This window comes from Gavialis gangeticus, unplaced genomic scaffold (assembly GCF_001723915.1).
Source record: "Gavialis gangeticus isolate Ggan-Ray unplaced genomic scaffold, GavGan_comp1, whole genome shotgun sequence".
NCBI classification, from domain to species: Eukaryota; Metazoa; Chordata; order Crocodylia; family Gavialidae; genus Gavialis; species Gavialis gangeticus.
The window spans coordinates 70,305,562-70,328,994 of NW_017728993.1; the positions used below are offsets into that span (position 1 = coordinate 70,305,562).

Genomic DNA, 23,433 nt, shown 5'->3' on the forward strand with positions numbered 1-23,433 from the left:
AGGGCCACTCGCATGATCAGGGGACTGCAGGGCAGGCCCTATGAGGAGAGACTACAGGACCTGAACCTGTTCAGCCTCCACAAGAGAAGGCTGAGGGGGGATCTTGTGGCCTGTTACAAACTGGTCAGGGGGGATCAGAAGGCACTGGGGGAGTCACTGTTCCCCCGAGCACAGCCAGGAGTGACCAGGAACAACGGTCACAAGCTAGCAGAGGGTAGATTTAGGTTAGACATCAGAAGGCGCTATTTCACAGTCAGGGCGGCTAGGGTCTGGAACCAACTTCCAAGGGAGGTGGTGCAGGTTCCTACCCTGGGGGTTTTTAAGAAGAGGTTAGATGGACGCCTTGCTGGGGTCGTTTGACCCCAGTACTCTTTCCTGTCATGGCAGGGGGTTGGACTAGATGATCTTCTCAGGTCCCTTCCGACCCTAGAAACTATGAAACTATGAAAATGAGTGGGTAGATCTTTCTTAGTAAAACTACTCCATCTTTCAGAGCAGCAAAAGGCCCAATACCCTGCTCCAGGTTTCTGGAAATCTTTCTCTCTACTTTCATAACATTCAGAAACTGGGATACGGGTGCATGATGTAGAGCAAGATAAAATTTGGAGGTGTTTCCTGGTTTTCACTAGAGTCCTTATATTCTGCATTGGGTCATTCTGTACTTTGCACTCTGATATATATAGATATATATAAAAATGTGGATCTCAGAGCCTGAGTTGGTGTCTCTTGCCATTGATGGAGTCAGGACAGTATATGCCAGCTGCTCCCTTCTGTGATTTGCATGCCAGGAGAGCTTGCAAGTATTAGCAGCTTCTCAGTTAAAGCTAGTGCTTTCTGCTTGCTTAGAAGGTCAGCAAGTACAACTGTTAATGCTTACAGCTCCCAAGCAGTTTTAAATATGGTTCTGTTCATATCCAGTACAAACTTTGACTTGTTTTTGGAATTATATTTTAGGATCCAAAAATCTATGCTAGCCTAGCCAATGGAGCTTGTAACTCTGAAGAATGCCACTGATGAAACAGAGGTCCCACTGGAGCTCTAGGGGAAAGTAGAATCCACTCAGCCAGCTGTCAGCACTAGCTCTTTTATTTGTTAAGTTATTAATATTGTATTTTAAAATACATTGTTGTAATTTAAAGGCAAAGCAGATAAAAAATGTTAGGTTTATGAGGCTGTGACAGTAAATTCATTGTTAAGGTTGTCATTCTTAGCAATTATTCAATAATGTTTGGAAAACACATTGAAGATGAAAAAAACAGAAGAGCATTCAATGTTGTGCTCTTGGTGACGGCGCTGATAGGATGGCAATAGCATTTTGTGTTAGCCGCTTATTTTTATGCACAATCTTGTCCCTCTAGGCAATTCATTTTTTACACTGAAATTTTCTGTATTTCTTAAAAGCATTAGGTATTGGCTGTTTGAGGGGCCCTGGGGATAATTTAAAACAAAATTAATTCTTTGAGCAGGGGTGACTAAAGAAAAAAACATTTTTTCCCATTTAAAATAATAATTTATATGCATTTTCACATGCTACATGAATGGCTGGATTTCAGAAGGTTGGAGCCCAATCCTGTTCCACCTTTTTGCAACTAAGTATGATCCTGTTCCACCCTGCTCAAGTCCCTGTAAAGTGTAAAATCATGAATGCAGCTATCTTTGTAACAGGCCATCATCTTAACCTTAAAGACTCACTCACAAAAAGCAGTAAAGCAAGGGGATGACCCATCTAGCATTTGTATTAACTGTTTTTCAAGGGCTTGACCAGGGTGGAATTGGGTTGAATTTAGACACTTAAGTCTTCTGGCTGTGTATGACTGTAAAGAGAGCACTACTGCTTTCAAGCATTCAGCTAAGAGGAGGATATTTGGAGTCCTGCGTAGTTGCCTTTGCTATGCTTTCTATGTTGCCAACACAATGCATGCGGAAGTGAGATTGAGTATATACCTATATTGCTGAACAGATTAGATAAATGTATGGAAATATTCAAAGCATAGGCTGGAGCTGGGAAAAGTTGTAAATAGGTCTAGACTGTAGAGACAGAGGACTGAAATTGAGGTCATAATACAATATTCAAGGCCCCCTTTCCTTGTTTACTTTATGAGAGACCAAGTATTTCATTGCAGACATAAGTATTTTGTGCAGTTTGTATGAAATAAGTAATTGACACAGATTCTGTTAAAAATGCAGGGACTTTCTTGTTTTAATATTAATAAAGAAAATTGCTACAATAAAATTAGCTCCACATGGTGTTTGTCACTGCTCTTGCAAGGCAGTTGAATTTACGATAATACCATTCTGTTTTAGGTAAATCCCCATGGGAGCAGTATGTGTGTAGTTCTGAAACCTCTAATCCAGGGGACTTTGTTAAGACTTCTGCTGTAAAAGACAGAAAAAGCAGAATCTAGTATAAGATGTCTGGTGTGATAGGGAAAGTAGAGTCTTGTATGTCACACAATATCTTTGAGGTTGTAACTCCTTCATTTATTTTAATACAACTGTAGCTTCCTTCCCCAAGATAATTATTAGTATCTAGTTGTTTGCATTGTCGTGTTTGGAGACCACTAACCTTCACAGTTTCATAGCTCAGCAGCCTCTATTAATATTGGCAAAACCAGCTGAGCCGCAAGGGTGCCCTGGACCAATGCTGCAGCTCTGTTTAGGTGAGTCTGCCAATAGTTATTTAGAAAAGAGACGACTGTGATGAATTTCTGGGCAAGTGGGATCCAGGCAAGGTGACTGCTTTTCCCTTCTAACACAAAGGCAATATTGTCTGAGCAAAAATGTGTGGAGAACTGAACTCAGTACTACCAGTAAAACAAACAAATTAGCAAAAAAATACCAGTGGCTAGTTTGTATGCTCAGGTTCTGCCACAGAACAAGTTAAAGACCCACAGTCCTAGTGCTGTGCTAGACAATCAGACCAATATTTTTGTATTTATAGATAATATGCAGGTTTCTTGTAGTATAGGACACCTGGTTGCTTTTTAGGTTCTGTGGCTTGTGTGATCTCTTCCTCTGGTAGTGTGGACAGGCATGACAGTTATACAAGTATGGAATGATACTGGGATAAGCTGTTACAATGCAGCTATTACATCTACATGCTCCTGTACCTATATAAATGTGGCAAAATTGTTGCGACTGTCATCTTGTTTCGTTTAGGGTTGAAGTTACTTGTCATTTACAGACATATAGCAGGGTTGTCAAATCTCTCTGGCCCCAGGAGCCAGATGTTTGGTGTGGGACCAATCCACAGGTCCAGTCCCACTAACTGAATCAGACCCACAGGCCCTTCCCTCCCTCCTGCATACAGGACCAGGTGCCAGCTCCAGCTGGTCTAGGGTGGGCACTGTGCAGTCTAGGGTGGGCACTGTGCAGTGCTGTTTCCAGATTGATTGCTTTTTCTATTTTTCTTGTAGCCCAAGCTACCAATAAAGATAGTGAAAATCAGATTCTTCCAGAGAGTTTTACTCCTTTAGCTGCATTGTGGTATCCCATGGGATTGGATGTTTCCCTGTATGCAGTTAAATATCATTTTTTTGGTTATCATGTTAAAGCTTCTCCCTTAGAGACCACGAGGGAGCGTCATGCGAGCCCTTCAGATAGGACTCATGCATATAATTCCTTTTTGTCTGGTCATGTTTTTTGGTTGACTTTGGTTTTAAACTTACCTTGACAGCATTTCTCTGTTGATCTGTATGCAATGTAGTATCTTTAGATACTGTATCTGATTCATTCCTAATATTCTAAAAATCAATGAGCATAACTATTGATTTAGGTGGGGAAAAAAAAGAAACTTGGAAAAGTCTGATTTCCCTTAAAACCACCAGTTGGTTATTCAGGATTCAGAAGGAAGGAAATGCCATTACAATTAGGATTTAGCTGGACCCATGAGACTATAACCTGATAGAAATGCTAAAGGTTTTCTGAGTAGCCTGACTTATCTCGTAAATTCTATTTATTTGCCTCCAAAGCACTGTTAACATAGGGCATTTTCAGTATATGTGCAGAAAGATCCATATTTCTCTACATCCTCTCTAGCATTTATGCTTCTCTTTTTTCCTCTGTTTGTTTCACCTGGCTGGTCCTTGTCCTGTTCATTCTGCATGGTATTTACTGCCTAGTGACTCAAAAATGTGGAAGATAATTCAGACCATTCTGTTTCTGTCTTCTGCTTTTAGTGTGGAAATAATCTCTTGAAGAGCTGGAAGGGCATGGCTGAATTAGCACCAGAGCCTGGCCTGAAAAATGAAGTGGATATCAGATACCTACAGTGGTTAAATGGCAAGTTGCGGTTCCAGTGGCGGAGTTTGCATGTTGATTCTCAGGAGCAATGCAAACTCTTGTATAAGGTAAACATTCTTTTAACTTGCAATTGAACTATGTTATGTTTTTGAGGCTCCACCAGTAAATCTCAGATGTATGAATAAGGCGTATCCCAGGTTTTTCACATTAGGGAGGTAAATGGAGACTTGTTAAAAAATAAACGTACTTGTTTTCACTCACTTAAAATTAATGCCCAGAATGTTACAATTTTTAATAGGATCTAGGTTTGTATATTTACCATCCCCAGGTGGGCTCACTCAAGATGGATCTGAACAGGGTGGTCCAACTGGTGACCCATGAGCTGTGTGGCCTGTGACCAGCTAATGTGTGATGCATGGGCCCCAGCACCTGCCTCTTCTGCCATGTGGTGAGGGGTCTACATGCTGCTGGTGTAGCCTGCGTGACGGAGTGGGAGGGCTGTGCACCACCAGCACAGCTTGCTCAGCCCATGCGTTTAGGCTTGGGAGGGGAACTTGGGGATCTGTGCGTTGCCTGTATAGACCAAGTAACGGGGCTTTGTGCCACCAAGTGGGTGGCTGTGTACCACCGTCATGGCCCACGTATCAGGTGGAGAAGGGGACAGGATCCCACAGACCCACCCCTGTGGCGTGTGGCCTACGTGGTATGTGGCTTTGCCTATATTGGACAGCCCCGTGTCAGCATATATCTGAGCTGGTTCTTCGTATTCCTTTTAATGGGAGCTGTTTGGACAGGACAAAAGGTTAGGTTACTTTCAGACATTCAGAAATATGGCAGAAAAATCCAACCATCTGTTACATTGCTGTTTACAAACATTGGCGCAGCTATCATGTACAGAGTTGCAGTGATTGCCAAATTCAGTGCAGTCCTTGTTAAGATAGCAGTGATGATTGGAATTAAACTCACAAAACTAGCACCATTTCAGATCATGGCAGTGCAGTAGCCTCTGCACAGTTGAAGTTGTAGGTCATTTTCCATTCAAGCCTCTGTTTTTTGGGGAAATGCGTAAATGCCTGTCTAGGAATATCACTGCCTGTCAAAGTGGAAGGAAAGTCCCAGAGTCCCAAATGCCAGCTGATGACATTGATGACCAAGGAGGGGAAGGGGGAAAAAATGTCTTCACTGATGAAAGACCTATTTTACATGATCCAATAACTGAAATGGAATCATTTTTAGCCTTCATGGAGTTAAGTCTCCTTGAAGCTAAAACTAAGCCTGAGAATTTGGAGCCCAAAGGGTAGCTTACAACAGAAAGTTGTGTCAAGTAAGAGGGTTTTGAGTGAGAATGGTTTCTTGGTTTGAATTGTTAAATCTATTGCTGCAATCTCAAGATTCTCCTGTGGCTACATTTTTGTGTTGTAATTAATTTATTGCTGGACCAAGATAGCTAATTTCCAATCCTAGGGACTGAAGCCCTTCATATAACAACAGATCAGGTACAGCATTGCTACGTGCCTCCCACAAGAAATGTCCTCTGAACTTGACCTGGAAGGGTAAATGGTGATTCATTCTTATAATTCAGGGGTATCAAAGATAGGGCCCATGGGCCAAATCCAGCCTGCAGAGGCCTATAATCTGGCCCATGGTGCTGTCTTTGGGTCTACACACTGCATGCAGCATGTGCTGGCCCTGGCCTTGCATATAGAGCTGGGCTGGCACATGCTGTGGACAGGGTGGAGCTGGTGTGCACACTGCATGCAGGGCTGGTCCAGGGTGTGCGCTATACGTAGCACATGGGGCTGGTCTGGGGCGTGTGATATGTGTGGCACTCTTGCTGGACTGGTCCTGGTGCCTGTGCTGGGTCCAGCATGTGGGGCTGGTCTGTGGGCCCAGTCCCTCATCTAGCTGGCAGGATTGGGTGAGTTTAATGTTCCTGTTGTAGTTGATTCAAGTCCATACTTTTTTACTAAAATCACCAAGAATGTCACTACTTGTAGTGGTTTTCAGTTGATATGGAAATGTTATGAAACTGTTACCTCTTCTTCCCCTCAAGTACTGGATTTGAGGTTCTCCTAGATTTGAACTGGTTAGAAGATAAAAGGGTTCATAACCTAGCATCAGAACACTGATTCATCCTGTCATTGGCAATGAAAGAGCCCAGTAGAGGATACAAAAACAATTTGAGTCTGGGGCCTTGAATATGAACATGAAGTTTTAAGTTACAGATTAGAAATTAATTAAGCAAAGACATTGATTAAACAAACATGCTGACAAGGCAAGCTCAGGTTTGGTGGTGTGATCAATGAAAACCTACAGTAATTAAATTTGGGAATAAATTTGGGATTTTCCTGTGGAGACTTTAAAGAAGATTTTCAATTAGCAATAATTGTGCCTCAGATTAACCTCATTGGCTATGATACTGCCAGTGTGCTTTACTACATTAGCTATAAAACCAACCATTGTAAAACTATTATGGGTGTAGCAAGCAGAAATTACAAAATTAAAGTTTAAGGTGAATTTCTATTAGTAAAATAACCGTCCGTGATTGTATACAACTTCCAGATTGAAGTAGTTTATTTTAGAAGATTTTTTTAAACTGCTTAAAATTGGGATCTGAAAGCTAGGTTGGGATTTTTTTTCATATGTGTAGCACTGTCCACAACAGAGATTCTGCATCCTGATTTTAGGAAGACAGTTATTTCATTGATGTGCAAGTCAGAACAGTTTTTCTTTTTTCATTATAATATGCCAGATTTGACTGGGGAAAGCAAAATGGATTGCACAGGTAAATCAGCCAGATCCATACCTAAAGTCTCTAATAATAGAAGTATGCATTTTTGAAGATGGTAAACCAAATTTTGCACTCTGATGTTTGGACAGGGGTCCCATTAAGGATGCTTCTGCATCTGAGTAAGCTTTGAGCTATTTAGAAGATAGCCATCTATGATTTTATATACGTGCCACTATCAAGACCCAACAGTGTGAATTAAGAGTGGCAATAATATTGTGCAACATTCTGGTTGATATTTAATTGTAGTAAAGACAGAGAATTTTAAAGGTAAAATTTTGACTTGTCTGTAATGAGGCTGTATTACACATGTGTATTTATTCTTACTAATTAACATATATGATAAAAATGCTACATGTGCACAAAGGGAACAATCTGTAGCTGCTATATAAATCATGAATATATTCCTTGATTTCTCTGCATGCAGAAATCTTAGCCATACTGTTGCATTAGCATATTTTTTTAGAATTTAAACTAAGCTGCTATGTGTCAGAGGATTGAGGTTTCTGAGCTATTTCATTTGGAAATCTAGCTGACCTAATATGACTTGCATATGAGCTCTTGCTATTCTAGTACAAAGCCACAAACACCATGTGCAAAAGGCTAATGAGTTTTATGTTTTCTGATTATACTGACAGATTTTCAGGGGACTTTCTTCCCAAAATTATAATTATGGCTTTTAGTCACTCTGTTTACTAACTTACCAGCATATGTATCTTGAATCAAGAGCAAAATTTGCACTGCTCATGATTCACTGATTTATCCAACTGATGGTAATACGTTTCCAGGTTTCAGTTTGTGTGACTCAAACTGGTTCTAAAAGACCATCTCTGTGTTTTCAGCTCTCTAAAACAGACCCCATGCTCTTAAAAATCATTCTGGTTTTAGGGATGTGACTACTATTGTTTTCCTAAATGTTGAGCATATCGATTGAAGTATGTACATTGTTAAAATAGGAATGAACCATATACTGTAAACATACATAGCTTTGTTTCTGAAACTGAAATACTTTGTGCCAGGAAAGCATATGCAAAGAAGTATCAGAATCTGCTCAAATTCCTGGAAAACATGATGGTTTCCCTTTAGAAATTGCCAGATACCTTAGTATCTAGTAAAGTTTAGGACAGAAATTGCAACTGTCCTAAAGCAGGGGCAGGTCAAGATCAGAGGTAAAATTGAAGAGGTATCAGGCTATGGGCTTAAAAATAGGCATAAGAAATAAAACTGTATTTATATGTACACAAAAATGCAAAGTTAAGACATAGGTGATCTAGAATGCCTGGCTGGAGAACAGGACTGTGACATAATAGGCATTACTGAAATACGTTGGAATGGTGGGAATCATGGCACTACAGTACTGTTTGTCTATAAACGCTACAGGCAGGATGAGGTTAGAGGTTGACAAGAAGAGTACTTAGTGGCATTGGAATAAACTTTAAACTTCGCTATGAAGAGAATGAGAATTTTTTAGGGTTGCTTCTCTTTGAGAGGAGACATGATAAATATACAAAATAGCAAGTGATACAGAAAATGGTAACATCTGTTCATCTTATCATATATAAAAGGGGCCATTGAATGAAACAGAACAGGTAGTGGCATTCTACATTTTTAGCTTTTTTAAAGCTAGGAAAGACCTATTTTCTGAAAGGACTGACTAGAGAGGCTATACCTGAGTGCAACATGAGCTGGGTAACACAGATCAGAGATCATCCTGCCCTGGTGTGGTATAACTTTGAGCAGGCTAATGAGTGCTTAGAGATAATTTCAGATGTTAATGTGCAGACAATCCAGGAGCCACCCAGAATTACTGTGTAACAAGGCCCTAACATAGGCCTGAAATTGATATCAGATAATTCCTTCATCAGTCCTAATAACTTCTGGTTGATCTAGGGCAGCCCTTCTACAAAGATGCATCCTTTCTTGATGTAAAGATTCCAAATAATGACAAATCTACCACAATCCTCTGTTACTTCTGTCCATAGTTAATTATTCTTGGATTTTTTGTAGCCTGCATTTATCTAACATCAGCTTTGTGTTGTTGGATGATAGCAGAGGGTTGTTCAATACAGCAGAATTCTTTCTCTCCATTTATGAATTTGTAGAACGTTTTTAAACCTTTTCTTACCATTTCCTTGAACATACTAAAAAGCTTGTTTAGAGCTTTCTCCGTAGTTGAAGTTATTCAGGAATAGGTAATACACTTTAAATTCAGATCCTATCATAATCCAAATAAATTTTCATGTTCTTATTTTGAAATAAGAACATTCCTGTTCATCTTAAACCACTTTGGCACTTTTAATCTAGAATAAGAATATTCACCCACAGTTATTTAAGAATAGCATGAATAATTCTATGCGTGGATAGGCCCTAAGTCTCTTAGTGTCAGGCAGATTTTTGTAAACCTTGAATTATTTTTATGACCTTGAATCATTTTAATGGTGATAAAAAGAAATATTTTTTTCTCACACTGAATAATTAGCCTGTACAGATCTATACCAAAGACACTTGGCAGGATTTGAAAAAGGATACACAGCCCAGACCACAAGACTATCTAGTTATAGTAGTAATTTTTTTTTTAAGAAAAAGGAATTTGGAAGGTTTGTGTACCTTAATGGTTCAGAGCACAGCCGGCTTCTAGTTCATGGGATTTAGGATAAAAAGTTCCTTGTGGATAGGTAATTCTGTAACTGCATTTTGTGGAATGCTTATATCTTCTATTGAAGCATTGGGCCTGGCCTCTGGCAGAGAGGACCCTGGATCCCTTTGCTTTGGTTATTCCTGTCAGTACAGGTTTCCCTGATCTTCAGAGAAGAGGCTGGGGCTTTCTGCAAAGGAAGGCTCCTAGGGGCTGTGTATATTGCTATCTCATGGAAGAGCATTGGTGCAAGGTTGTAAAAGGAGCTGCTTCCTCCTGCCCTCAGTCCAGTTTTTTCCCTTAGTAGTTTACAGACATTGAACCCTCTAAGACCTTGTTTTTCTTCCCTGCAATTCTTTCTGCTTTTAGGCCTAATTCTTGATTGTATTGTGGTTATAGTATTAAAAAGGAGGCTAATGATTCTGTATTTTACATTTACTACCAGCCACATGGCATCTTCACCTTGAAAGGTTTAAATGGTTTGTTTTGCCATTAGTGACAGCAAAATTTTTTTTTTGGCAAATGAGTGCAGCATCTGCAGGTGTTTCCTGTATGGACATTGCAGAGGTTTTCAAAGAACTAATGAAAACTACCTGAAGGTAAAACTTTTATGACAGGGGAAAGACTTGCAACTAAGATGGTGTCGATTTTAGGTCTAGTCCAAGAAAATACCCTGTCTCTATCAGATGCCTTGAAGTCCCAGATTTTGATATTTCCCTAAGATACATGCAACGCAGTTTGGGACTTAGAAGGACTCATATTTGAGCCCTAGCTCCAGGATGCTGAAAGATTCAGGAGCTGTAATACCTTGGAGTGGAGGAGAGTCTGGAGTTGAATAGTAAAGGGCTGAAGCAGCAGCATGGTTTAGAGGGAGGAAAATGTGCGTGAGAAAAAATTCATTCCAGTTCTAAGTATGTACTAGCTGATTGCCACCAGAAGAATTTCAGGGAAGGAATTCCATAATCTTGTTAAGTTCAGTGCTAGGTGATAATTATTCATTATCCATTAACTTTAAAAGATTTTGCAGTGTTGGAATGCATGATAATGTTAATATTACAGCAAAGTTCGAAAAGCAACAAATATTTTCCTGTCATCTGGGAAGAAATATTAGAGAAATATGAAAGATTTCATGACAAATGTGCACTAGTTTTTTGTCTGACAGCTTCAGTTATTACTATAACAAAGGGATTGGTATTGAATAGAAAGAATTGCTTTTTATTGTTCCCTTGACTAACTTGGGAAGTTTTTCCTCAAGAATTGATGATAACATCACCAACACAGCTGGGACAAGTATCTGGCAAAATCGTTAAAGAGCTAACCAAAAATAAACTTCAGGAGTAGAAAGATTTACTATAGCTGAGTAGCGTTTCTTGCATTCGGGGAAATAGAGCAGGAACGATACAGTGGGTATCACTTTAGGTATGCATGTAAATGTGTCATAATTTTTTAATGCCTTATAAATATTTAACATGAATTCTGTGATGGGGTGAGGTAATGGACCTAGGAAAGTGAAAGCTTTTGATTTATACCAGGCAGAAACCGATCAAATATTTGCTTGTCACTCTGCTAACTGTGGTTTGCAGGACTGACCACTGTATAAGCAAGCAGGCTGTTTACGTGTTAGTTTTGATTTTTTGGAGTCTGTCATAAGAAGGGCCAATTTAGTAGTGAATGACAGTTATATATTCATCTTTCTGTTGGGAATTGAACTGTGACCAACAGTTTATTTTATAATGGCCACCAAACAACTTTCAAATACCTTTGTTTTTCTGTCATGGTCTAATTATAATTTTGGTCCATCTGTACTTATTTGTGTGTGTTCATTTTGTTTATTCCAGATTCATTTCTACACTAATGGCTCTCATATGGACCAGACCATTGGACATTTTTCTGTCACAGAAACGGATCTCATTAGACAACCTGATAACTATAAACAGGTAATGCATCTGTAGTGACCAGGGCCATATACAGATTTTGTTTCCACCAGGAGAATTGCCATTCTCTTAGTAGAAAACACAAGTGGGAAGTCTTTTTAGTTCTTTCTCCCACAGCAAAAATGGCCACTCTGGGAGAAGAATAACCAGGGAACAACCAGGGGTAAATTGCTTCCAGGAGACTTAATGTCTTCAAACTTTCTCCTGGCTTAACTCCTCTTGGTGTCTGAAAGTGGTGCTCCCTGCCTGCTACCCCTCCACTTCCCCCCCCACCTCCCAATGTACTCCAGTGCACTCATGGGTGGATGTTACACCACGCATGTGGGCATTGCCCCCCCACCACTGCTGCACTGTGTCTGGGTGCCCCCACCTCAGCTCATCCTGCGCTGTTTCTATGCTGCCCCTGATGCAGGAGCAGGAAGGGAAATCTGAGGGAAGGAAGGGAAGCCTAGACCGTCTCCCTGCAAGCAGCCAGAGCCAGATGGGTGGTGGCCAGCTGGGAGCCCATGGGGCTTACATGAACCCCTACATTTGAGTTGCAGGTGTCCAGTTAGCCCTGCCTTATTTAAATACTGGTCTCTGCTCAATGAGAAAAAAAGTGGTTTCTAACATTTATCTTGAAATGCAACACACACGATTTCCCATCATCAATATTGGGCTTCCAGCATTGGACAGGCTAAAAACTCCTCTCTCTAATATTACAGGCATAGTGAGGTACTGTAGGTGAGCATAAAAATACTCAGATCAGCTTCTTATACTGGAAAGGGTGTAGACAGGGCAAGGTTTATATGAAAATCTCCATGCAACCTTAGTAGTGGATATAGGACTAGTTGGTGACAGGTTTTTTCCATCTTTTTTCTTTCTGATTCTCTAACAGTTTCAGGGGTGAGTGAATGTTGACTGGTGCTTGTAATCAATACGGGTCTGAGGCTCTTTTGGCTTAGTACTTTTGCTGTGAGTAGTTCAGAAGTATAATTGCATTGTAAGAGCACACATATCCAATTCTTAATTTCAGGAGGGTTTTCTAAAAATGCTGTTGCATGCCCATTTTTAAAACAAGTCAGCACAGATAAAAAGAGATTCTGGTGAAGGATGATGCTTTGTACTTCCAACAGAACCTAAACCTTGTCCTGTTTTTGCAAAGTTTCTGAATGTTATGTTCCTCTGCCATACTCCCCCAAAACAAAGTTCTCAATGTAATTTAAAAAATGCGGTTGCCTCATACTTATAAACATTCCTGTGATTACAAACTAATGTGCAATGGCAGGCATAAACCATTTCAGATACTGGCTTCCCTCTGCTTATTATAAATATGGCTCAAAATAGGACTCTTTGGAAATTTAGCAATTGTTTTTAAAGATTATTTCTTGAGTTCTGCATCTTCAAAATCTCTGACTTTTAAATACCAGCACAGGTGGCAGCAGCATAAGTTAGCATGTTCATTGCCAAATGGTTTTAGTATAAACATTGTGAAATAGGTTTTTCTCTCAAAGTAATGTGACATTTCTATTAATGTTACCCTGAATAATAACCAGCTTCATGGATCAATAAAAAGAGCAGCATATCAATTTGTCTTATTGTAATGTACCCTGTTGGTGAATGGTGTTATAAATTATTTCCTGTTCTAGGTATCCTTCAAAGGATAGAAATGTGAAGTGGATCAAAGTGTCAAAAATTAGCTGCTATAGAAAAGACATTGGGCTAGTTTTATAGAAGAGAAGAATTCATTTTCATCAAAGATTTCCTGTGAGAGAACTTGTTCTTTCCTATAATAAAACAAGAGATTTCATTCTGACAGAGAAAATGTGATTGAATACAGATATCTATGATGTTAAACTTCAGTTTATTAAATGGAAGAGTCTAGCTAACCCCTTTCTAGAGAAGTTTCAGAATCACTTTAACTTATTTAAAGTTGCCTTCTTTAGGATTTTTGACTATAGAAGTCTTTGTAGGATAGTTTTACACATAGCTTTTACCAGCCATTATAATTTTTATGTCTTCCCAAATTTCTAGTACGTTTCATTGTAACACTGATTCCAGGTTGAGATTTTTCTCACTAGTTAGGGATTAAACCCAATTCCTACTTGGTTAGTTATGTTCCGTTTAGACAGTCTTCCCCTACAGTTTAAATTGTGTGAGTGGTTATGTAGCATTGGTGTAATCTTTTAACTTCTGTGTTTATCCTTGAGATGGTATCATTAAAGCAGCAGGTTAAGTTATTCCTGTACTTTGGGGATTAAAAGGTGCTTAATGGAAATGCAGTGGTGTTTTTAAGGGATGGAAATGTGAACTCACTAATTGCCAGGGTATTTACACATACAGTTCCTGGGTACTGTGAGTAAATTGCTTTTTTATCACATGACTGCTGTGACTTTTATGAGCATTCTTTGGCTTTTAAATTATTGAATTCACTGGGGATAACATGAAAGCCATTTCTCTGCACTTTCAAAGGGTTAAGAAGCATTCTGTGTGCTCCCTTCATACTGAATGCTGTCTAGGCAGAGATACTAACAGTTGATCCAATTTCGCTGGGGAGAATGAGGTTGCCCAGGAGCAAGACTCCTTTTTGGTCCATAGCGATGGATGCCAAGCCTTTTTCCCAAAGAAGCTGAGCCAGAATTTTGCTTACTGGTGAAGACCTGGAGTGTGGTATATACTTTCCTTGTCTACACATTATCTGTTGAGCATGGAAGTTCATTGTGGCAGGGAACATACCTTATTGTGTATAAAGCTCTTAGCATATTTTGGCACTATACCAAGAGCCTTGGATGTCTTTGTAACATGTAGGATTTTAGACAGTATCAGTAGTGGCCATTTTAATACAGTCCTCCAAATCATTCCAGGTTGAGACTGACCATTGTTGTTGGTGTCTTGCCACATCCCAGGTTTGATTTAGAATTTTGGTTTTTAGCTCTGTGGGTCACAGTCACTTGGGAAATGATACCTCATCTGCATGTTACACTTAAAGCATGATTAACCAGTTAATCACAGCTTAAGTTGTGACCCAGCCAGATGTCCAATCAATTAATGGCATGACAAAATCAGGAATAAGCCACAAAGTTATTCCACAAAAATTGTGTAATAACTGTGGCTTATTCTTATCATGCCTTTAATTGGCCACATAGCCAGGTGCTCCCCTGTGGCTGGGAGCCCCATCAGGTGACTGGGCTTCCAGCTGCAGGGTTGCACCACCCACTGCTGTAGCTACAGGCCCTGCAGCTGAGGAGGCTGGCAGCCAGGTCAGTGCCTCCTGCTATGCATATGTAGATTGTGCATCATATCCTCTCATGCCTTTACATGAATATTCAGAGGGGCCTTAAGTCACTTAACATGAGGCAGAGGCAAGATGAGTTGCCCTCTTGCTTTTGGGTAGCATCATTGCCTGGCTTTGAAAGAGCATGGGTCCATTCCTAGCCATTAGGACAGTGGTTGTAATCTGGAAACAGATCTGCAAATTCTTTATACCTACAATTTTAGTGTAAGCCCATTCTTGAGACATGTCTAAAACACATTTGCCTTAGTTCTGCATTACGTTTTCACTACCTCTTGTGATTTACTTTCTGCTAGCAAAATACGTCCTTCAGAGTAATTGAATTAACTTCGTCATCAAAAGTGTGACCATGTACAGATCAATGAGCTTTAGGGCAAAGCAGACCATTCACTGCTCCCCCTTTCTCTCTCTCTCATGCTGTTTTATGTGTAGAACTCAATCTTCTTGTGCTCCATCTTTGCAAAGATTAAAGGCTGAAAGCAGAACTCAAGGTACTGAGTAGGAGGCTAACAACACTAGAGAGAATCATTGAAATTGTTGAAGTATTAAGCTAAGCAGTCACCTTTAAATGCCAGTAGATCAATCTACTGCGTGCAAGATCAGACACAGCAAATAGGTAATGCAAGGAACCACCATGTGAATATTAACAGAAACTTGTTAACACTCATGTGCCATTAGTTTTTCATTCTGTTTCACCATTTTGTTCTGAAAATATTTTTATATTTTATACTTGTAGCATGTTCATTTAAGCTACCTTTGGTGTCAAGTGTTTAGCTTCCAGAACCTAGTGGCAGATAATTGAACCCATCTGACTTTGGGCCCCCCAGTACAGAAAGAATATGGACAAATTGGAGAGAGTCCAATAGAGGGCTATGGAAATGGTTAGAGGGCTGGGGAACATTACTTATGATTATAAGGAGAGACTGAGGGATCTGAGCTTATCTAGTCTGGAGAAGAGAAGACTGAGGGGGGATTTAATAGCAGCCTTCAACAACCTAAAAGATGGTTCCAAAGATGATAGAGCTAGACTGTTCTCAGTGGTGGCAGATGACAGAACAAGGAACAATGGTCTCAAGTTGCAGCAAAGGAAGTTTAAGTTAGACCATCAACAACTGGTGCGTCCCAAGACTGGGGTGGCACCATTTGTAAGGAACTGCCCACAGACACCCAGCGCCGGTGTCGGGGGTGTGGAGGGGTGGCAGGCACCAAGCGGGAACCACCTGCAGATGCTGGCGTTGGTGGCAGTGAGCGGGGACTGCTCGCAGCTGCCAGCAGTGGGGACTGTCTGCAGCTGCTGGTGGCAGGGGGGGCAAGCGGGGACCACCTGCAGATGCCAGAGGCTGTGTTGGCTGGGGGGTGGGGGGCAGCAACTGCCGGCAGAAGCCAGTGGTGGCTAATCTCAGGGGGGCATGTGGCTCTCCATACCCCCCTACCATGTGTTGCCTATGGGTTAGATACTAGGAAAAACTTTCTCACCAGGAGGGTAGTAAAGCATTGGAACAGACTACCCAGAGAGGTGGTGAAATCTTTATCCCTAGAGATTTTTAAGACCTGGTTAGACAAAGCCTTGACTGGGATCATATAGGTGGGGATGGTCCTGCTTTAAGCAGGGGGTTGGACTAGATCAGTGGTTCTCACCCTTTTTTGTACCAGGACCCATTTGTAAATATTGATGGCCAGTCCCAGCCTAGTAAATAGTTTAAAGTAGAAAACAGCCCCCTGTCCCTGCGGGTGCCCCTCATTCCTGACCCGCTGTCCCCTGCCCCCAAGCCCGATCCCCCAAGTGGTTGGGGCAAGGGTAAGTGTGTGGGGTGGGGGGTGTGTGGCATGTGGGGCCCCAAGCAGCCCCTTGCAGGCTGGAACTGTGCCAGCCTGCTAGTGTTTCCCCATGTTTTTCTCCTTTAAAGGAGAATCCATTTTTAAAGTTTGTTCATGGTCCTTTCATATATTCTTGTGATGCATGGGTTGAGAAACGCAGGACTAGATGACCTCCTGAGGTCCTTTGCAACCCTAATTGTCTATGATTTTATGACTTACAGGTTGGATTCACTTCCATGTTTGATGAACTTTTAGAATTTGCAATTTTTTAAAATCCAATTGTTGCGGGTTTGATTTTTAGGGATCCTTCAGTTCTTAAATAATTTCCTACAGGGTGCTCATTTGTTCTAGCAAGAAGCTCGTACACTGTGTGTATGGCCTGCTTCAGTCAGATGAGATTTTACAATTTGTCATCAAAATTGGGAAGCTAAAAGGGATGAATAATCAAGTTTTAAGATAAGTCTATTGTGGGTCCTAAATCTCCTGACAGCTTCCATTTAAAACAGCTGCCCCAGATGGAAGTTACAGATTGGCTGATTATAGGTTTTATTCTTTCTCTGTGAATGATTGTCTGTGGTTTGATTTCATGCAAAGCTCTAAAGAGTTTCTTTTCCATTTGGAAAGCATGCCTTCAAATTGTAGGTGTTAGGTACTGTTTTGCTTTTTTCATTTTTTTAGCAATAGAAGATGCTGAGCCCTATCTAAAGATTCCTTTGAGAGATCTGAGGCTGCATTTTCAGACTCAAGTCACCAGGGGTTCAGGGCTGTCTGTAGGTGTATGCACTTCTGTGCAAAAAACAACTCCAACTTTTTAAAGCACTCTAACCACACATAGGTTGAAAATTAGGCTAGCTGAGCACAGTTTTTGATGCACACATTTTAGGTATCCTTTTTCCCTTGTTACTGTTGTATGAAAGTACTACACATAGGATATATCACAACACAATAGCTAAAGCAAAAGTCTCTGAAGGAAGAGGCCTACATTTTTGTACCCATCACCAGAATATCAGAGTATTTGCAGAAGTGGATGTAAATCTCTAGCTACCTTGGATACAATGGAATAACTGAGGAAAAATCATTTGACTCGCACATGCTATTTTAGTATCTATTGACTGTAATCTTAGTGAAATCCTGTGAAATTTGGTTAGTCATCAGGATACCTTGTCACTATGGTTTTATTAATCAGTAGGCTGAATTGGCCCCTAGTCCTCTTGATTGTACACAAAGCACTGTGTCTATTAAAGTATAGTTATCGTTTCCAAATGTACACACATACTAAATCACAATGGAATTAGTTCCTGATAATTAGTCAACTCAAAAGGTACTGATCTGTTTCTCACAGTGTACCTTCAGTGAAATGATGCTTGCAAAGGATTGGAAACTTTTCTGCTTTTCTTGGTTCAGCACAGCATAGATGATCAACCATTCCATTTAGCAGAATTGTATTCTATTTTGGTGATGAATTCATGTAAGAGTGCAAAGCAAAAATACTAGATTACTTTACTTCGTTATAATTGTATACTATTACGTATATTAAACACTGAATTTTTGTAGCAAGACTGTTAGAAACATTTGTATGTCGGTTGTTTATCTGTATGATCGTACAATTCTTAAATAGCAAGTCAGAGTGTATAGTTTGCATTAGACTTTGCAACATTTTTTGCTTCATTTTGTAAATGTCAAAATCATTCCTTACTATGAAAAATATACATCTCACTAAAAGTTAAAAAATAGTGAACGCCTGATAATTAGCTACTTGCAGTTAATTAGTCACCATTACTCCTGGAGTAACAAAATCATAATTTCTCATATTCCTGGATGCCAAAGGACATAGTGAGCAGCAACTAAGTTAAAAGAAACCCAAAGCTAACACCACCCAAAAAGCGACAGCAGCAGCAGGATTCAAACAAATATGTAGCCACTAGGGCTGTGCAAAATTTCGCTGGCTGTTTCGTTTCGACATTGTTTCAACTCATTTCAAGCTTGAAATAGTGAAATTGAAATGAAATGAAGGTCTTTGAAACAGCCTCGAAACGAAACAAGGCCAGTCAGAACGTTTTGGAAGTTTCAAAATGTTTCAAGTTTTGAAGCAGCCAGCAGCCAGGTGGTGGGAGACAGGGGAGAACCAGGGCTGCGCTCCCAGCAGCTCTGCAGCCTCACGTGTCTCAGCCAGGAGTGCAGCCCTGGCTCTCCCCGCCTCCCACGGCTGCACCGCAGGAAGCTGATCGCAGCACAGCGCTGTGATTGATGGGGCTGGGAGGGAAGGGAACTGAGCCCGATTGCTTAGTTCCCCTCCCCAGCACTGCGATCCATTGGGCTGGGGAAGGGAACTGAACCTGATCGCTCAGTTCCCCTCCCCAGCGGTGCAATCCATTGGACTGGGGAAGGGAACTGAGCTCAGCTGAGCTGAGTTCCCCTTCCCAGCCCTACAGTCGGGTTGGGGAAGGGAACTGAGCCCGATCTCTCAATTCCCCTCCCCAGTGCTGTGACCAGGCTGGGGAAGGGAACTGATTCTGGCTGAGCTCAGTTCCTTTCCCCAGCCTGATTGTAGCACTGGGATGGGGAGCTCGGTTCAGCTGCGCTCAGTTCCCTTCTCCAGCCTGATCATAGGGCCTGATCATAGCACTCAGGGTCCTTCCCCAGCCTGACCGTAGCACTGGGGAGCGGAACTGAGCAATCGGACTCAGTTTCCTTTCCCAGCCCAATGGATCACAGTGTGGGGGAGGGGAACTGAGTGATCGGGCTCAGTTCCCTTCCCCAACTTGCTGGTCCCAGGCGGCAGCACCCAGCTTCCCTCTCTCATCTGGCAGGCAGATCAGGGGCCTGCAAACCTGGGAGGACTGGCACAGCCCCTGCAACCCTCCTGGGGTTACAGGCCCCCGATCTGCCTGCTGAATGAGAGCACCTGTTTTGAGCTTCCCCATTGTAGTACATGGGCAGAATGTTGAAACAGTGTCACTGTTTTGATGAAATGAAACGGAACAGCAGTTTTGAATCTAAATGAAATTTGAAATGAAATGCTGTTCCATCAAAACCTTGAAATGCAAGTCGAAACAGAACGGTGCCATTTTGCACAGCCCTGCTACCGGCCTCTAATCACTGCAAACACTTACTATAAACTTTTTAATGGCTTGCCACGAGGATGTGATCTGGCCCATAGAGTTCCCTATAGTTTGTTGTGATGTGGTCTGCTGTCATAGGGCTGCAGGACTCATAGGCTTACTTGCATGTGAAATGTCCTTGATGTTGGTGTGGATGATAGCCTTTTAAAGGTTCTTTCAATTTAACTGGAAGTATTTGAACCAACAGAATTTTTTCTGAAGGGAAATGGATACAGATGGGAAATGCCATGCTCATTCTATGCTCCAAACTCAAGATATTTCAGCAAAATCAGCTATTAAATTCAGTTTTGTGACTTGGAATTATAGAGTCATAGGAAGAAGGACAGGAAGGGACCTGTAAGATCATCAAATTCAGCCCCCTGCCAGGGGAAGGAGGTAATTGGGCTCAAATGAGCTCAACAAGGTATTTGTCCAGCCTCCTCTTAAAGATCGCCAGAGATGGTGACTGCACCACCTCTGTTGGAAGTGTGTTCTAGATTCTGGTTACCTGTATGAAAAAGAAGTTTTTCCTTATGTCCAGCCGAAACTTTTCCTGGGCTAGCTTGTGTCCATTGGTCTGTGTCTTCCCAGGGAGGGGCTTTTCTGAAAAGTTGTTCTCCTAGATCCTGGTGTTCTCCCTTGACATATCAATTCATGGCTATCAAGTCACCTCTCAGCCTTCTTTTGCTCAGGATGAACAAACTCAGTTCCTGAAGTCTCCGCTCACAGGGTCTGTCTCCCAGGCTCTTGATCATGTGGGTGACCCTTCTCTGCACCCTTTTGAGCTTGTCCACATCTTGAAGTGCGGTGCCTAGAACTGGATACAGTACTCCATCTGTGGCCTCACCAGTGCCGAAGAGGGGGAAGAGCACCTCTCTGGATCTGTTGGCAACACATGTGCTAATGCACGTCAGAGGTCTGTTTGCTCTGTTGGCGATTTTGTTACACTGGTGGCTCATATTCATCCTCTGGTCAATTGACACCCCTAGGTCCCTTTCGAATGCAGTGCCAGCCAGTGGACCACCACCCATTGTATAGATATGGTGAAGGTTCTTACTGTCCAGATGAAGGACCTGGCATTCGTCCCTGTTGAACTTCATATGGTTTTGTTCAGCCCATAGGACCAGCCTGTCAAGGTTTTTCTAAATTCTTGACCTGTCCTCTGATGTGCCCACTTTTCCCCACGGTTTGGTATCATCCACAAACTTAATCATTACACTTTTCACTCCCTCAATCAGGTCATTAATAAAGATGTTAAAGAGCACAGGCCCAAGCGCTGACCCCTGGGGTATGCCACTGCATACGGCCCTCCAGGATGAGGCCACCTCATCAATTATTACTCACTGAGATTAGCCATTGATCCAGTTCCCAGCCTGGTAGGAACTGGTAGTTCCTTGCTGTAGCCTGGTGTAGACCAGTACAGGCAGTCCTCGACTTGCAGCATTTCGAGTTACGTTTCACACTTACAACGTTTATAAATTGACACTGTTTCAACCTTATGACATCAGTTTCGACTTTACAACGCTTGATCCAATGCAACACCATGCCAGCAAACAAGTTCGCTGCATTGCTCATCTCCCTGGAGAACATCTGTCCAAATTTCCCTGGACACTTTCTTTAAGAAAGCGGCCAAGACTCCAGAAAAACCTGCAGCCAAGACTCCTGAGAAGAGGTCAGCCAAGAACCCTTCAAAAAGTCCAACCAAGAGTCCTTCAAAAAGTCCAGCGAAGTCACCTCAAAGAAGTCCTTCCAAATCAGTTTGACTGCTATTTACAATATAAATACACTAATGTAGCTATATTACTCATAATAATTGATCGAGTACAAAATTCTGGGGTATTTTTAGTGAAATAGGGTATTGGGCCTTGGTTCAGGAACCAATCCCCCATTTATAACATTGTTTCTTATGAGAAAATTGGCTCTGAGTTACGTTTCGACTTAAGGCATGGTTTTCACAAAACGTTTGTGTTGTAAGTCCGGGGACTGCCTGTACTCTCCAACTTAATTGAGAAGATTTAATGGGAAACAATATTAAACGCCTTGCTGAAATCTAGGTAGATGACGTCCACCTCCTGTCCTATGTTCAGGTGGTTAGTTACCTGGTCATAAAAGGACACCAGGTTTGTTAGGCAAGACCTCCCCTTTTACAAAGCCATGCTGGTTGCTTCTCAGTACCTCACCAGATACAAGCTTATGGTTGATGGCCTCCTTAACAATTTTTTCAAAGATCTTCCCCAGGACTGAAGTTAGACTGACCGGTCTATGGCTGGCAGGGTTGTCCCTCTTTCCCTTCTTAAAGGTGGGAACCACGTTCACCTTTTTCCAGTTGTTAGGGACAGCTCCTAAGTTCTACATCTCCTCGAACAGCCCTGCCAGAGGCACCGCTATGAGCTCGGCCAGATCGTTCAGCACTCTTGGGTGAAAGTCATCTGGACCAGCCAACTTGAAAACATCCAAATGGTCTAAGAGTGTCTTCACCTGTTCTGGACTCATTTTACAAGGACTGCTGTCATTGCTGTATTCGCTGTGCCCCTGGTCTGGTCACCAGTTTTCACTTGGTTTCAGGAAAACTGATGCAAAGTAATTATTAAGAAGCTCTGCCTTTTCATGGGTATCAACTGTGGGCTTCCCCTCCATGTTCAGTAGGGGTGCCACAGTGGAGCTTGATTTTTTTTTTTTTCCTCCCTATGTACCTATATAAGGATATTTTGTTATTTTTAATATTGGTTGCCAACTTGATTTTCATGGATGCTTTGGCTTTCTTTGTCTCACGTCTGCAGACCCTGGCCACATAACCATACTCTTCTCTGGATCCCAATCCATTTTTCTATTGCATGAATTATCCATCCCCCCCCCCCAAATAAGGATGGGTATTCGCCTTCGTTCATAAAAGAATGCTTATGATGTATCCTCACCACCTGGTTTGGGGTACTGTGCCAGTCATTATATGAAGAACTTACTTTGATATGACCTTTTTGCTTTCAACGGCAAAACCTCAACTGGTAGAAATTCCCCCCCCCCGCCCCCTCCGGAGGTATGGCAAGTAATGCCCACTAAGGATCTGGCCTTTACTAGTCATGCCTCTGTTATTTTTAGTAGGACTAGAGTGCTACTGTAGCCATGATGGTCCTGGAAATATGCGAGGGGTGATTTTTTTGGTAATATCTTTTATTGGACAATCTGTATGTCTGTGTGTATAGGGAAAAAGAGAAGATCCAGTAAAAGATATCACAAAAAATGCCTTGCTTCTATTACCTTTGCTAGTTTCATCGTTATAGCACTATAATCATTATGGAACTATTGTATAGTCCAACCCCCTGCTTAAAGCAGGGCATATCGCTTGTCTGTAATTGTTGTAAATAACTTTCTAAGCTATGGCTATCTTTGACCAATTTATCCACTTGTCTCAAATTCCTTAAAAAAAGTGAGAGAGTGAGCAATAATTTTTCTCTTGGGTGTGGCCATCTACCAAGGGGAAATTTTGGGGGCGGTTTCAGATGAACTATGTAAATCTTGTAAGTGCTTGGAAAGCACGCTTTTTTCACTTTAAAAATAATTTTTCAGTTGTTTTGGAACATAGAACATTCACCAGTGGTTTGATTTATCACGCCAGATGGTTCATTTAATTTGCTTTCAGGGAGGCT

The 23,433-nt window shown here is 41.5% G+C and overlaps 1 protein-coding gene across 1 annotated transcript in view; it reads left to right on the forward strand.

The window, feature by feature from the left end:
• Nucleotides 1–23,433, forward strand: part of CUNH14orf80 (chromosome unknown C14orf80 homolog) — a 172,689-nt gene that overhangs the window by 31,702 nt on the left and 117,554 nt on the right. Inside the window, exons 3-4 of the mRNA XM_019501994.1 lie at nt 4,179–4,349; nt 11,504–11,602. Coding sequence (XP_019357539.1) covers nt 4,212–4,349; nt 11,504–11,602 — 237 coding nt within the window. The 5' untranslated portion in view covers nt 4,179–4,211. The remainder of the gene's footprint in view (nt 1–4,178; nt 4,350–11,503; nt 11,603–23,433) is intronic.